This window comes from Rousettus aegyptiacus, unplaced genomic scaffold, assembly GCF_014176215.1.
Source record: "Rousettus aegyptiacus isolate mRouAeg1 unplaced genomic scaffold, mRouAeg1.p scaffold_m13_p_16, whole genome shotgun sequence".
NCBI classification, from domain to species: domain Eukaryota; kingdom Metazoa; phylum Chordata; class Mammalia; order Chiroptera; family Pteropodidae; genus Rousettus; species Rousettus aegyptiacus.
Genome location: NW_023416291.1, coordinates 1490577 through 1504112, shown reverse-complemented (window position 1 = coordinate 1504112; position 13536 = coordinate 1490577). Strand labels below are relative to the sequence as shown.

Here is a 13536-nt window from a genome sequence, read left to right as displayed (position 1 = left end):
GTTATACTTTTTCCTTTTAATAAAGCAAAACGGGTCCATTAAACATTTAAAAATTTTTAAATCTATATTTTATATTGTGGAAAAGAGATCTGCCTGAAGCTTTCATTCTTTCTTGTTACTAATCTGAGTCCTAGTAGGTGAGGTCATGCTTGAACTAAGGCTACAAACATGTTACATGTGGTGAGAGTTCTTTAATTAAAGTAGCAGATTAAGATACAAATTCATGATCACACAGTACAAGAATTCAAAAAGGACACTGGCACACTTATTCTCACCTAGACAAAGAGCCACAGTTTGAAAACCTGTTCATCTGGAAAATAACAAACTCTCCTTCTTGAATTAACTATTCTAGTGCCCATGTTGAAATGGCTCAAAAAGAACATTTTTAGAGGAAACAGTAACTTCGTAGTAGAGATAGATACCTTGATACAGAATGAATGAGTTTTGCTTTATGGAGCTTTCTTTTCTTTTTCTTTTTTTCCTTCATCACCTATGACTGTTAGCTGCTGATAATCATCAAAAAGAAATTGTCTTGTCTCACATTTTCAAGATTTCTTGGTTATTAGGTCATTGTTACTAGATGAAAGAAAGTCAAATGCTTAGAACTTAAGTGACTTACTCAAGATTACAACAGTGAGTCATTTGCTCAGCCAAAAAGACAGCAAGGAACTTCCTGGTTATAAATGTTCCAGCTGGTGACTCAGTATGCCTGTCACCACTGCTTCCGCCTCCAACCCACAGGCTTTTCGTGAAGGGCAAGTGGGCTTGTTCTTCAGTGAGACCACAGTGCTGCTCCCCAACAAGACATCAGCTTAAATTGAGATTTGTTTTTATGGTCAGCACCCAACCTCACAGTGTTATGTTGAGATTAAATCAAAAAGCGAAAGTTCCTTGTCAGTTACTAATTTCTTTGACAAACTTTGCCTTAAGAGTTGATTGTTCCTGGAGAACAAAGGTTTGGACCATCAGGCAGTCTACGGGCAGGCTGTAGGCGGGCAGGCAGAGGGGACAGCGTGAGCCGTTGCCCTCTTATTTGGAAACAGTTTACGCCCACGAGATATCTACCTGGTGTGATGCAATAGCTCAGGGGAGGCACTGTTAGCTCCGACTCACACAAGTGTAAGCGTCGTCTGGACACCAGTGACTTCTGTAAGTCATTTCTCGTAAAAGAAAATTTTAGTTGTCATTCTTTAGAGCTTAGCAATTCACTTTACATGTGTATTGATCACTCTTAATTATCAAGTTCATCTTTCTCTGTCTGCTCCCGATTCTAAACCATACACCGCACCATTTCCTGCACAGCAGTTCTCTCTTTCACAGTTTATCTCCTCGGTTTTGGTTATATAAACTTGGCGTCGTTATCTTCTGCTTTGACTCCCTCTTTCATGAGACAAGCCGGAGATGACCCCAGCTGGCCTGGAGCAACAGGCCTCCGTGTTGGTGTCTCTGTACGGCGGGAAGGAACAGAAAGTTCCGCCTTCCTTAGGTGTCACTTCTCACCTCACGGAACCCCGCGGGGCCCTCATGGATGGGTCACCCTGCCAGCTAAATAAAGCCTACGCTCTTAATAACGTGGTCTAAGTTCTTCTGATCGCGCCCTCCCTTCCTTAAGTAAGGCTGTCACCGTGCACCGGAAGACATGCCCCCGGCGGACCGGAAACATGCCCCTCACGGACCGGAAGACGTTCTCCCTGCGGACCGGAAGACGTGCCCCCGGCGGACCGGAAGACGGCCCCCCATGGACCAGAAGACGGCCCCCCCACCCCCGGTGGACCGGAAAACGTGCTCCCGGCAGATGACTGCATTTTCTATGTCTGCACCTAACACAGAGGAAAACAAACAAAACCCCTGCTGGCTCTGGTAACTTCTGGGTGACTAAAAGTTCTGTGACCCTGTGGAGCCTGGAATGTACTGGCAGCAAAGAGCCTGGATTATCTATCAGAATCTTAGAGTGTGTTTTTGAAGTAGGAGATTCAAACTCTAATGTGTCCAAGAATAATCTCCAGTGTGAATTATCATTACTGGAGGAAAACTTACAATTACATAAAATCTGATAAAGGTAAAAAAATATGTGACTCTGAAGATACACTGGTTCATGTGTTGTGAGTGGAAGTGTCAAGTCTAACCCGCCAGTGCTATGGGACATGATCACTTCCCTGATTTGGTTCTGATACCAAGAGACCTTCATGGTCCCTCCCTCAGCGTGATCTGCCTGATCATGAGTGACAGAACGCTTGGCCTTCCACTCTGTCCCCAGCTCTGACCTCGTTTGTTTGTTTGTTTGAGTTTTGAGACTCCCTCCTTACAGGTCTCCAGCCCACACTCAGCCTCGCCTAGGCCTCTGTAACTGCTTAGTTCCGATTTTATTCGGGTCTTAGAAGTAGCGATGATGGCAGAGAAGCCTGATGACAGATACTTGTTTCTAAACGTCTAATCTCTCAATTTATTTCAAAATGTAAAATATGTAAATGAGAAGCGTTTCATCTTCAGTAATAATGGCACCCCCAAGTAACTTTGATGTAGCCTTGTTTTCTAATTACCAAGCTGGTAAAGACAGCTAAGATACTGGGAAATAAGATTAACCTACTCCATGTAATGAAAAATTTTTTAACTGTTTTGTTTTGTTTTTGAGTTCCAATAGATTGTTTCTGCTTTTTTTTTTCTTTCATAAATCTCTGTCATTGGGTACTCAAAAGGAACTAAGTTTACAAAATCTCCCAGTTTCTTAAACCTGCTTATCACTTCTTGGTGAAATGGAGCCTGTGTCTGAGGTGACAGAGAGGCACAACTGAAAGAACCAGGGAGGAGGCACAGCCTCAAAACCACCGCTTCTGGTACGTGGTGGTCCCCAGAGCACTTGGCTTCCTCATCAGCGATGGGGGAGGGTCGAGCTGTGTGATCTCTCTCCTGTCCACATAGAATCTGGCTCTCTATTTTCGGGCCTCGGGGAATGTGTGTTGTGGAAGCGGATTCACAAGCTGGAATCCCTGTGTACACTCCTGCTTCCATTTTTTATGGCTTTTAATATTTTCTTCCAAGTGAGGATAAAATGAAGTTTATTTAGCGTATTCGTCTCTTGTTATTCCAAAGGCACACCCAAGGATGGGTTCAGTGAGAAAATGTTCAACATTTGTAAACAATCAACCTCCCTACAGTAAAGGCCAACTCCCTGGGACCCTGAGCAGGGTGTGGCCTGGGTGAGAGTCTGAGCCCGACTCTGCCCAGAGTTAGGGCTCTTGGTTGACTGGATCTTCTTTATCTCTCTCTCTCTGTCTGTCTGTCTGTCTCTCTCTCTCTCTTTTTTTCCTGTAGCAGTGTTTTATTGCTTAAGGCAAAGAGAATAGAGAATGATAATGCAACTGACTCACTGAAATATGGCTCTCAGTGTAATGACTTAAACACTGCTTTGCATTAGGTTGGTCACCAAGCAGGATGATCAGGCAACTTGACTCAGTGGCAGACTGCACAAACAGTGAGAGACAGCCTGCTGGACTGGGTGCCCAGACTGAGCCTGTTGCTAAAAACAACTTAGAATGTTTGTGGGGAAAAAAATAATAATCAACCTTGATTGCATCCACAAGCCGGAATATTCAGGCTGTGAGTTAAACCAAGGTGGGAGCCCGGAGCGGTGAGCAGAGTGCATCTCCTGAGGGTGTTTCCTGACCTGGATGAACTTGAGGGTTAGTTTTACATCTTCGCTGTTTTATGGGGATGGAAAACAAAGCCCAGGGCTTGCCTGGCTTGGGAGGCTGAAGAAGAGACACACCCGCCATAAAACTGGGACACCAAAGGGCTACACCCTTGGTGTAAGGGTGAACCAGGAGTAAACCAAGCCAAAGTTAGTTCCCAGTGTTCCTAGGAGGGTCATAGGAGGGTTGTATGAGGCACTCGATGGAAACCAGAAGTCCTTCTGTAGGAACCCGCCGTCTCCCAGCCGAACCCGTCACTCTCAACCGAGTGACGCGTTTCTGTTGGTAGCTCTGTACCTGCCATGCTGTCGTCTTTGCCTTGTTTTCTAATTCACTGTTCTTAGGGCTCGTGGGAGGTGGGGGGCCTTGGCAGAGGCCAGCCACCCTCCTGCCTTCCAGCTTCTTCGGAAGTCGTGGGAATCTGCCGCCTGTGTGCGGTGTCACCAATGCCCAGCATCATCTCCGATGTGCCCGTACGTGTCTTCTCTGGCTGAGAAGTCGCGGGTTGCCCCGGTTTACTCCCCCCCCCCACCTTCCAGGCCCTGCCTCTTGTTGGCCCCCCAGGAGGGCGGGGTGCCCCGCTCCGGGCCACAGCCAGCACGTGCTGAGCTTGTTGTAGTAGGTGGTTTCATGTTTTTGTCCCGGTCTCAAGTCAGCTCTGTGAAGGCAGAGCTGTCGCTCCCGTGCCTGGCTCACTGTGCATGGCCACTGAGTAGCGTCCGGAGTGGTAACTGGATGTAGGTGTCTGAGAGCTAAGGGGGAGTCAGTGAAGTCCCTGGTGGGAGTCACGGCCGAGTGGCCATCGCTCCTGGTGCCCAGGACATGCTGCGATTTCCGCAGTGGCATCCGTGATGAGTTACTCTACTTCAGCAGCAGAATTGTCATTCGCGAAACTCAGTAGTGACTAACTCTGTCATGTAACAAGGCATCTGTGGAATCGTAAGCACTGTAAAATCTGTGTCTGCTTCCTGTCACTTTTATTTAGAAATAAGTAGGATTTAGTTACTTCCTGGCACCAGGTCATTTTTATGATCCAGCAATCGAAAGCCCAGGCTCTGGAGACAGACTGCCGGGCTTTGAGTCCTGACCCTGCCACGTACCCAGGTGGCCCCTTGGGGAGGCAAGCGGACCATTCTGTACCTTACTCGTCATCTGTAAAATGCAGGTCTCAGAGAACTGCCTTACTGAGTGAGTGTGCGGATCTTGTGACCTCACGCGGGTCATTTCGATGGCCGTTGGCTGCTGCTGCTGCTCTTACTGGGTGGCTCCTTGACGAGCAGTTTTTGAGCGAAGGATGAAGCCTTGGGGGTTGCTGCAGAAGGGAGGCTAATCCATTCTCTGCGATGGCATCACTCCACCTGCTGCACAAAAGTTAAAGAAAAGATGACCGCCATTCCCGTCAACCAAAAAATCAATGTCCTGAAATTGTGACCACATCTGTGGCGGGAATGGATGGCCAGGAGAAAGGCCGGGGCACCTGGTGCCCACTCAGCCACCGGCGTCTTCCCAGAAGTGCGGGAGGCGGGCCGCGCAGGGCTCTGGGCCCCTGTTGAAAGGGTTACAGAGGGGACTCCGTTGAGTGATTTCTTAAAGTGAAATCAATGCACATGGAAATATTTGTGCCATAAATATCAGCACCTTCATGGTAGTAAAAATATTTGTTTAATACTTATGGCTAAAATCACTCGTCCCGTTTTTTGGTGGTTGTTTTTTTTTAATCTTGGAATAGCCCTCGTTCAGTGTGCTTCGTTTTATGAATGACTTTATAGTAAGGTAATGGTGAAATGAAAATGTATCACAATTTTTTTTGCAACTTCCACAGGCAAAATATCTATACAATGTGTTCATACCTCTCATTTTTTTCCTACATGGTAGCATTTTAGATCTTGAACAGTGAATTCTTATTTCTTGCTCAGTGTCTTCCTTTTCATGGAAAATGGGAAATCCAGATACTGCGCTTGTCCAGACATACTGTGGAAGAGCCAGCGGGGTCTTTCTGGGACACAGAGTGTTCAGGCACGGCCGCGGGAGACCTCCGCAAGACGGGGGCCTCTGCCCGCGGCTCAGTTATTTTCTTTCTCAAGTTCGTGCTGGACATGGAGCTTCACTTAGCTGAGCACTGAACTTTGACTGTTTTATCACAAAATCAGGGTTCTGTTTCTTCTTCCCAGCCCTCTAGTAAATACCAACTTCAATAAATTACAGGCATTCTTGTGGTGCTAATAACCAGAATTGTGGTTACTATAGATAGAAACCAGAGAGGTCATCTGAATTCAAGGACAGAGGCATTTTTAACTAGCATAAAGGTCTAAATAATACCAAGTTATGGAAAAATATGTAATCACCTCCCTTTTAAAAATATTTTCCTCCTCTGTCCTACAAACTGGCCTGGAAGAAAGCCGTGGCATGAAAAACATGTAGCTCAACAGGAAAAACCGTCAGGCCAGCCTGTGGAAGTGAGGCTTCTCCTGACAGGTCAGGGGTCAGCGCGAGGTGCTCCTCTCTGTAAGAGGGGGGGCAGCCAGAGCCTTCCTGGGTTTCAGGGCGGTGGGCGGTGGGCAGGGGAGGGAAGCCCGCTGTGAGGTCTCCATGCACCAGGCCCTGCGCTGGCTCCCGGGGAGATGACATGTCCTCCCTCTCAGTGGGTCCTACAATTTATACATAGCCCACCAGCAGGGGAATCCATCAGAGAAAGGGGGCTTTTCTACCGCATCGGCATCTTAAGACAGTGTAGAGTCACTGTCCCTTCTGTCATCTTAATCTTTCAAACAGTCCTCATTTCTGAAATATGTTTCCAAGTGATGGCACATTAAAAAATATTTGTTATGAGAATGCCCCCGAAACAGCCATTTTATTCAGAATTTCCCTCCAAAAGAGTGTCAAAAAGCCGTGCTGCGTGAAACCAGTTAACCAAGGAGCCCGCATTCCAGCTGACAGTTTTAATATTATGTAAGAGCCAAAGTCATTTTTTAAAACGTTTTACTTAAGTGTGCTTTATCACAAGGAAGGCGTTTGTCTAACCGAGGTCAGTCTTGGGCCAGCCCGAGAGGGGCAAGTAGTCGGAAATACTGGGGTGGCGGACCTGGGAGATCCCAAGTGGTTTCGTGATATCAAGTCATGTTACTGTAGGCTGTGCTTGTGCGTAGGACCGAATTTCAATATACTATAAAGGAAAGAATTAATAAAGAATATTAAAATATGTTTGGATCCCACACTTCTTAACCTACATGTGAAGTGATCATATTCCCAGATGTTTTTAAAATTTTTTAAATGTTATGGTTAAAATGTTGCCAATGAATATGAAATTCTTTTGATGTGCCTAGAAGCTGATGTTATAGAAACTAAAGTTTAAAAATAAGTAGTAGACACGATTAACTCTTCTTTGGGGCGAAGACTAATTCAAAACAATTTTTATGAAGAAGAATGAAAAGCCTCTTTAAGTTGATTTTCAGGTTACTTTTTATTACTAACATAATTTTGAAGTTCAGGATGCAGCTTTTAAATATAGTCTTTTGGGATAAATACAGGTGGAAATATCAATGTAATTGGCAGAAAACAATCTTTTTCTAATAGAAAAGTGTGGACAGTATAGAAAGTTCTACTTTGGAAATCAAATGTGAAAAGCCACTTTCTCTCAAAAAAGCAAACATTTCTACAGTGCCTCTCTAATTATAATAACCAGCCTCTGTGGTATCGTAATTTTTACCTAGAGTTTCAATTCATTAATACGCATACATGCTTGTGCCCTAATAGGACAGCCCTTTCCAGTGGGGCTTATGGTGCCAAAACAACAGACACGTTCAGAGATAGATGAACAGAATCTGTGCATTTATAAAACTCACAATACTAGACAAAATCTAAATCGTCTTAATAACGAACGCTTCACACACATGCGATAAGATATTTAAACTCGAGATGGAGGAAAGGTGCCAAATTAGTGTCCCTATGGCTGGCACTGTACTTTTAGAGAACACTTTTTAACTCTCTCTCCCGGTGTGGTTGCTAGTAGCCAAAAGGTCTTACAACAAAAGTGGCCTGTGTTTCCAAGCACAGCCCCTCTCTGAAAGGGCTGTTCTTATCCGACAGTTACCCAGGTGAGCGTCTGACGGGCACCAGAGCTCAGCACACCTGTCCAGCTTCACTCCTCTTCATGCCAGCCGGGGACAAACACCCACAGTGCACTGTGTGATGATTGACGATGGCACTTTTGCTTTTCAGAATTAAATCTGCAAAGAAGGACTTCTCAAAACATGGATTTCCAATAAACATATGAGACGTTCACTTCCCTGTGAGTGTAAAATGTACAACTTTCCTGCCTCGGATTGTCTTTTTCTCGGTGTCTAGAGTACACCCAGACAGCTTAATAATATAAATGAATGGGGATTTCGAGCTAGTGCCTGCAAAGAGGGAGATAGCTGGCTTACAGTGATAGCAAGCTTAACACATCGGCTTCTTTCCGTTTTGAACCTAGTGAACATCGCAGTGAATAGTGCAGCGAAATAAACTTCTGGAATTGGAATATCAAGTCCTAGGGCATAACTGGCAGCATTTGTAAAAGAAAGCAACGAGGTGTGATCCGATCTCATCAGGCAAAGCCTCTTCTGCTAAGTCACCTGCATCCTAAAACATAATGTCTAAGTAACTCAACCACTATAATGAAGTTTGAAGCAAATAGGCATTTTGTGTGAAGGATTCCCAAGAATTTGCTGACAGATGAATCAATATACCATAGAAGGTTCCACAGACACTCTTAGGAATCAATAATTACATCTTATAATTTCAGAATTAACATTACATCAATTTAAGATAATTTAATATAACCTATAGAACGTACTCATCTTTTTTCTTTAACCAAACAAATTATCTGGGTGGGTCCATCAGTAAGAGAACTTGTGGTTTCAAATTTGTATTCTTTTACTTCCAAGATAAGGGATCACTTGTATCCTGGAATTTTTTTTTCTTTTATTTTAGTTCTATTCTATAAAAAACATCATCATAATAATTTCAAGAGTTAAAAAGTAAAAGCAAAATAATCACTTTTAAAAAACTAATAAAGTTTTGACTACTCAAAGTGTTTTTTTTATTATTATTTTAAACTAGTCTCAGTACTTGCTTATGATGTAAAATACTTTGAATTTCTGTGTATTTAATACTTTGCGGGTGTGGCAGCGAGGAGCAGGTGTGTGACTGACTGTCATGCTAAGCAGGCACGGGTCATGGAATTGACCGAGCAGCTGCCTTTGAACTGCCTAGTGGTGACACTAAGGAAATGCCGCTTGCCGCGTAGGCCCCTGTGGCATGTTTTCTGTAACTAGATGGCCGTGCCCTTCAGCTGCACGATACCAGACACATCCGTCTACCACTTCCTGAGATCCACCGGCCGTTTGTGAATTCACATCAGCCCTCATTCCACGTAACACGTGGCGCCAAACCCGCCGCCCAACGGTTCCTTTTAGACCTTTAATGAGACACATAGTGACACCAGTGACCTAACCCACTCCAGAACTTAATCTGGTACTTGTATGATGAGCAACAAAAAGGAGTAAGGCATCGAAGGGCGCCCCACTCATGAGAGGATCCCAGCGCATCGGCGCTCTTAGGGCTCGGAGATTTCGTGGTCTAGTCTGCCCACCCGACGGGTGAGGACGGCTGAACCCGCGTCTGTCCTGTCTCAGGCCACTGGCTGAGTCCTACGCCTAAATCTTTCTGTTCCCCGCACAGGACACCCTCTACCTCACGCCCTCTGACATGCATCATCCTCTCCCTCAGACGTTTCTTCCTTTCTGAGCATGCCTGCATTTCCATCGTAAAAGATCTGAACTTCATTACGTGTGTAAATGTTTCTGAGAAGTGCTTAAAATGACACTGAGGAAGTGTGCTTTGTATGCAGCTGTCATTCCCTGGCGCGCTCCCAGGGAAACGGCCCAATGCTGTGCTCCTCGCTGTCACCGCCGATGGGGACGAGCACACGGTGCTTCATCCGTCCCTCCCTGGGACAGGAGGCGTGGAGGAAAACACTTCATTTCACTTCGGGGAGTGTCGTTGCCTAGATGATCCCACATTCATAGAGTAAACGGAATTAAGATTGTGATTTAGATATAAGTGCCAGCACAGTGGTGCAGAAAATGAATTCTTTCTTCAAAGACACTGCGCATCGGCACACAGGGACATGACGTGCACTCACATGGGCGTGCGTACTCACACTCAGATGACTTCTGAGAACAAGCCAAGAGCAAGAGTGACTCTAACGCTAGGGAAGAAGAGCCCTGCAAAGGGACATTGTTAAAAAGCTGTCGTTACAGATGGCACGGCGGGTTCTGGCGGCCGTGTTTGGCGTCTCCAGCCGCGTGGGCGCGCGTTGGTCACAGGTGGTGCGCGGCCGGTTCTGGTGGCCGTGTTTGGGGTCTCCAGCCGCATGGGCGCACGTAGGTCACAGGTGGTGCGCGGCCGGTTCTGGTGGCCGTGTTTGGGGTCTCCAGCCGCGTGGGTGTGGGTTGGCGCCGCAGTCGGCCCTGGTCTCCAGCGGCGTGGCGTCGCGGTCGTGGTGGGCAGGCTGCCAGGAGCACCCGCGCGGCCAGCAGGGGCCACCCGGGGAGCCGCGGAGCGTGCCGTCCCCTCGCCCTGCGGGCGGGCCCTCGCTGGCCTCCCGGGCCTGCGGGACCCAGGGCCACCTGTCGTCCCGGCCCTGCGAGGGCCCCGGCAGCGCCTTCCTCCGGGCGGCCGAGACCACGTTCGCCACGACGGCGTCCTGGATGCTGCTGGGTGTAAGCGCGTCGTCCCCCGGAGCGCGGGGCCACTCCGCAGCTGCGTCCCACGGCGTCGTCGGCCTCCGGGGTCCCCGCTCTGACCCGCCCGCCGGCCAGGCAGGCCGGGGTGCCCAAGGCGGAGCTGCAGAAGCGGGGGGTGGGGCCGGCCTTCCAGGAAGAGACAGGGGGCGCCCCCTCTCCTAGAAACACGGTGAGAGTTAGTGCGGCTCTTGCTGACGGAACCGGCCCTGGGGCCAGGCCGAGCACCGCAGAACCGCCTCCCCGCCCCCCCCCCCCTCCGCGCTGGTCATGAGGCCAGGACGCCACCCCCCACCCGCCCGCCCGGGACTCGGCCTCACTCCGGACCCGCGGGGCCGGCCACCCGCGCCCGGACCCCTGCCCGCCGCGCAGCTGCGTCCGCATGTGGGGCTCGCCCCGCAGGGTCCCCTTTGCCTGGTGCGACGTCAGCCCCTGTGAGAGGCCAAGACCTCCCTGGCTTTCCCATCTCCTAGTGACCTTGAACCTGACCCCTCCCTACGTCCACCAGCTGCCGCGCTGTGTTCGCCCTGAGCTGGCGGCCAGCGCTTCCTCTCCAAGGCTGCGTGCACTGCTGAAGGCCGCGTGGGGCCGCTACACCTGCGCTTCGCTCTTCTCCGCGGGACAGTCCTTGTTTCTCTGAGAATCCGTCCCTGACACACCCGCCGTGGAAGCCACCTGCTCAGCCGCGTGCACGCCAGGTCTGCTCTATCGAAAGCTCCTGCGGTCTCCCCTCGGGCCCCTCCTGCGCCCCTCAGCACCCGGTCTGCGTGATTCCCACGTAGTCACGCCCCTGGCACCCAGGGGTGATGAGTGACTGAAGGCGTCACAGCGACACACAACAGAGAGCGGTGCCACGCTTCAAGGCGTCCGGATTCCGCGGACGGCAGCAGCAGTTCTTCCTTCGTAATAGAGTTCTCAAATTTAAAGTGAATGGCAAACTGGGATTTGACAAAAATACCTGATTCATTTGTGTTTTCTGCTTTTTTCTATTAGGCACAGAAAAAATATATAAGATAGACAGCTCATTTTGGGCTCACACTTTAGGGGGGTCAACACGCTGAGTCTCACTTCTCTGTCTTTAATCACTGAGATGTTCGTGACAGTGGTTGAGTCCTGCCGGAAACTTGTTCCCATCCTCTCCCCATCCTCATCTGGATCTGATAATAAGTCCTCTCTCGTCAGGCAGGGAGGACGCCTGATTTTAGTCTCGGTCCAAGGGCTTGGTTCCCCTTTCACATTACTTATGCGTTGGCTTCATCCATTTAACAAAAAAGTTTTATCAGGGGCCTGCTGCCCCCAGGCATTCTGCTACGAGCCTGGGAATGCAGAGGAGATTCAGGGAGGCCCCGGCCGTGCGCGGGCCATGTCCTGCCCTGGCTGCGCAGCACCCTGGGAGTCAGTCGGTCACAGGGCAGCAAGGGCAGACGGCCTCGCCCATCCCGCCAGGGCACAGAGGGAGTTCCCACATGGTGGGAAGGAGTCCCACGCGGTGTGACTAAGAGCGGATTAGCTCTTGCCTCCCGCAGTGTGTGCTCTGTCTCCCTTTCATCCTCGCCTGTGGAAGAGAGAACAACATTGGTCTACGGCAGCCGTCCCCAGCCTTTGTGGCCCCGGGGACCGGTGCTCCTGTGAGCATCTAATGCCTGAGGAGCTGCGGCGTTGTTGGGGAGCAGATTCAAATACAAATGAAGCTTCGCTGGCTCACTAGCTCACCCACCGCTCACCTCCTGCTGCGCGGCCCGGTTCCTAACAGGCCAGGGACCAGTCTGTGGCCCAGGGGTTGGGGACCTCCTCGCCCCCAGTCTACAGAGTCCCCTGGAACGGCCTCATCACGCAGAGCTCCCCAGGGGCCTGCTTTAACAGGGTCTTTAGAACAATAGAGACTTGGAGGGATGATGATAAAGAGATCTAAGATTCTACAGACATCTAGGAGAGGCTCCTGAGTCTGCGTCCAGGTGACCAATGTCACTGGCTGATAAGGGGAAAGAAAGAATCGTCAGCCTGCCCAAGTATTAAGTGCCACAGGGACGCATGCTCTTCAGCGACGGGACACCCGTGGACGCTGGGTGAAAGAGAACATCTTGTTTTCTGGTCTTTCTCCCACCTACTTAGTTTCAGAATCTTCGGAAGAATAGAAACTTAACAGAAATTAGAAAATTCAAAACATTGCTGAATGACATCCCGGTGACAAGGAGATCGGAGATTTTTTTCAGCTAAGGTGTCAACATTCATCGAATATGCGGGGAAAGGGAGAACTCGGAAGTACGATATTAAAGGAAGCCAAGGCTTTATGAAGACAAAGTTAAAAAGACTCGTAGAGAACACAGCTGTGCCAACTACAGCAGCGGCGCTGGCTGTAAAGGGCGAGGCGGCTGCCCCTGAGAGCCGCTCGGCCTGCCCCATGCCCTCCTCGGCCTTCGGGGCCGACCCCGGGAGAGGAAATTGCAGTGGTCAAGGTTAGACACGCAACTGGTGCGAATAGAAAGGCCTCAGGTCCCACCGTTGTTTCTCTTTGCGCCAAAAGTACTGCCGGCCTCTCGTCTCGGCCTGCACCAAAACCCCTAATTTTAACGTTTCTCCCCAAAACAACTTTCGCGTCTAGTTCCTGGGTGTCATTTCCTCCTGCCGGTTTCTGTGCCAAGGCCCGAGCTGGCTGAACTAAGCCATGTGATATACCCAGAGCCACCAATGACCAGAGGGACCTGAAGACGACAGAGGCGTTTCTTCCGTTTTGGAGGTGGCGTGGCTGATGGCAGGATCCCGGGACGGCAGGGCCTGGATCCGGGTTGTCGTTTCCACCGGGGGCTGTGTGGTTAGGGGAAGAGCTCCTGTTTTTATATGGGAGCCCTTGACTCTGACCAGTGTGTCCAGCTGGCATTGCGGGCAGGGTGTCGTCTAGCCGATTCTTGCTTTCTGTCTCCTACTCTTTACACTTTTTTTTTTTTTTTTAATGACGTTTCTCCACTGCCACTGGGTGAATACTTGGCAGTATTCCTGTGACATTCTCAGGAATGACCTTCCGTTTAGGAATAGTCCCTGGTCACCTTAAGTTACCCAAACCA

The 13536-nt window shown here is 49.2% G+C and overlaps 1 protein-coding gene and 1 long non-coding RNA gene across 3 annotated transcripts in view; one reads left to right on the top strand and one right to left on the bottom strand.

Annotated features, from left to right (window-relative positions):
- Window positions 1-13536, top strand: part of LOC107510884 — a 99364-nt gene that overhangs the window by 47552 nt on the left and 38276 nt on the right. The gene's annotated exons all lie outside the window — the stretch shown is intronic.
- SYNPO2 (synaptopodin 2) overlaps window positions 7131-13536 on the bottom strand; it is a 70369-nt gene continuing 63963 nt past the window's right edge. The window contains exon 5 of the mRNA XM_036233435.1: window positions 7131-10635. Within this exon, the coding sequence (XP_036089328.1) occupies window positions 10120-10635 (516 nt within the window). The 3' untranslated portion in view covers window positions 7131-10119. The remainder of the gene's footprint in view (window positions 10636-13536) is intronic.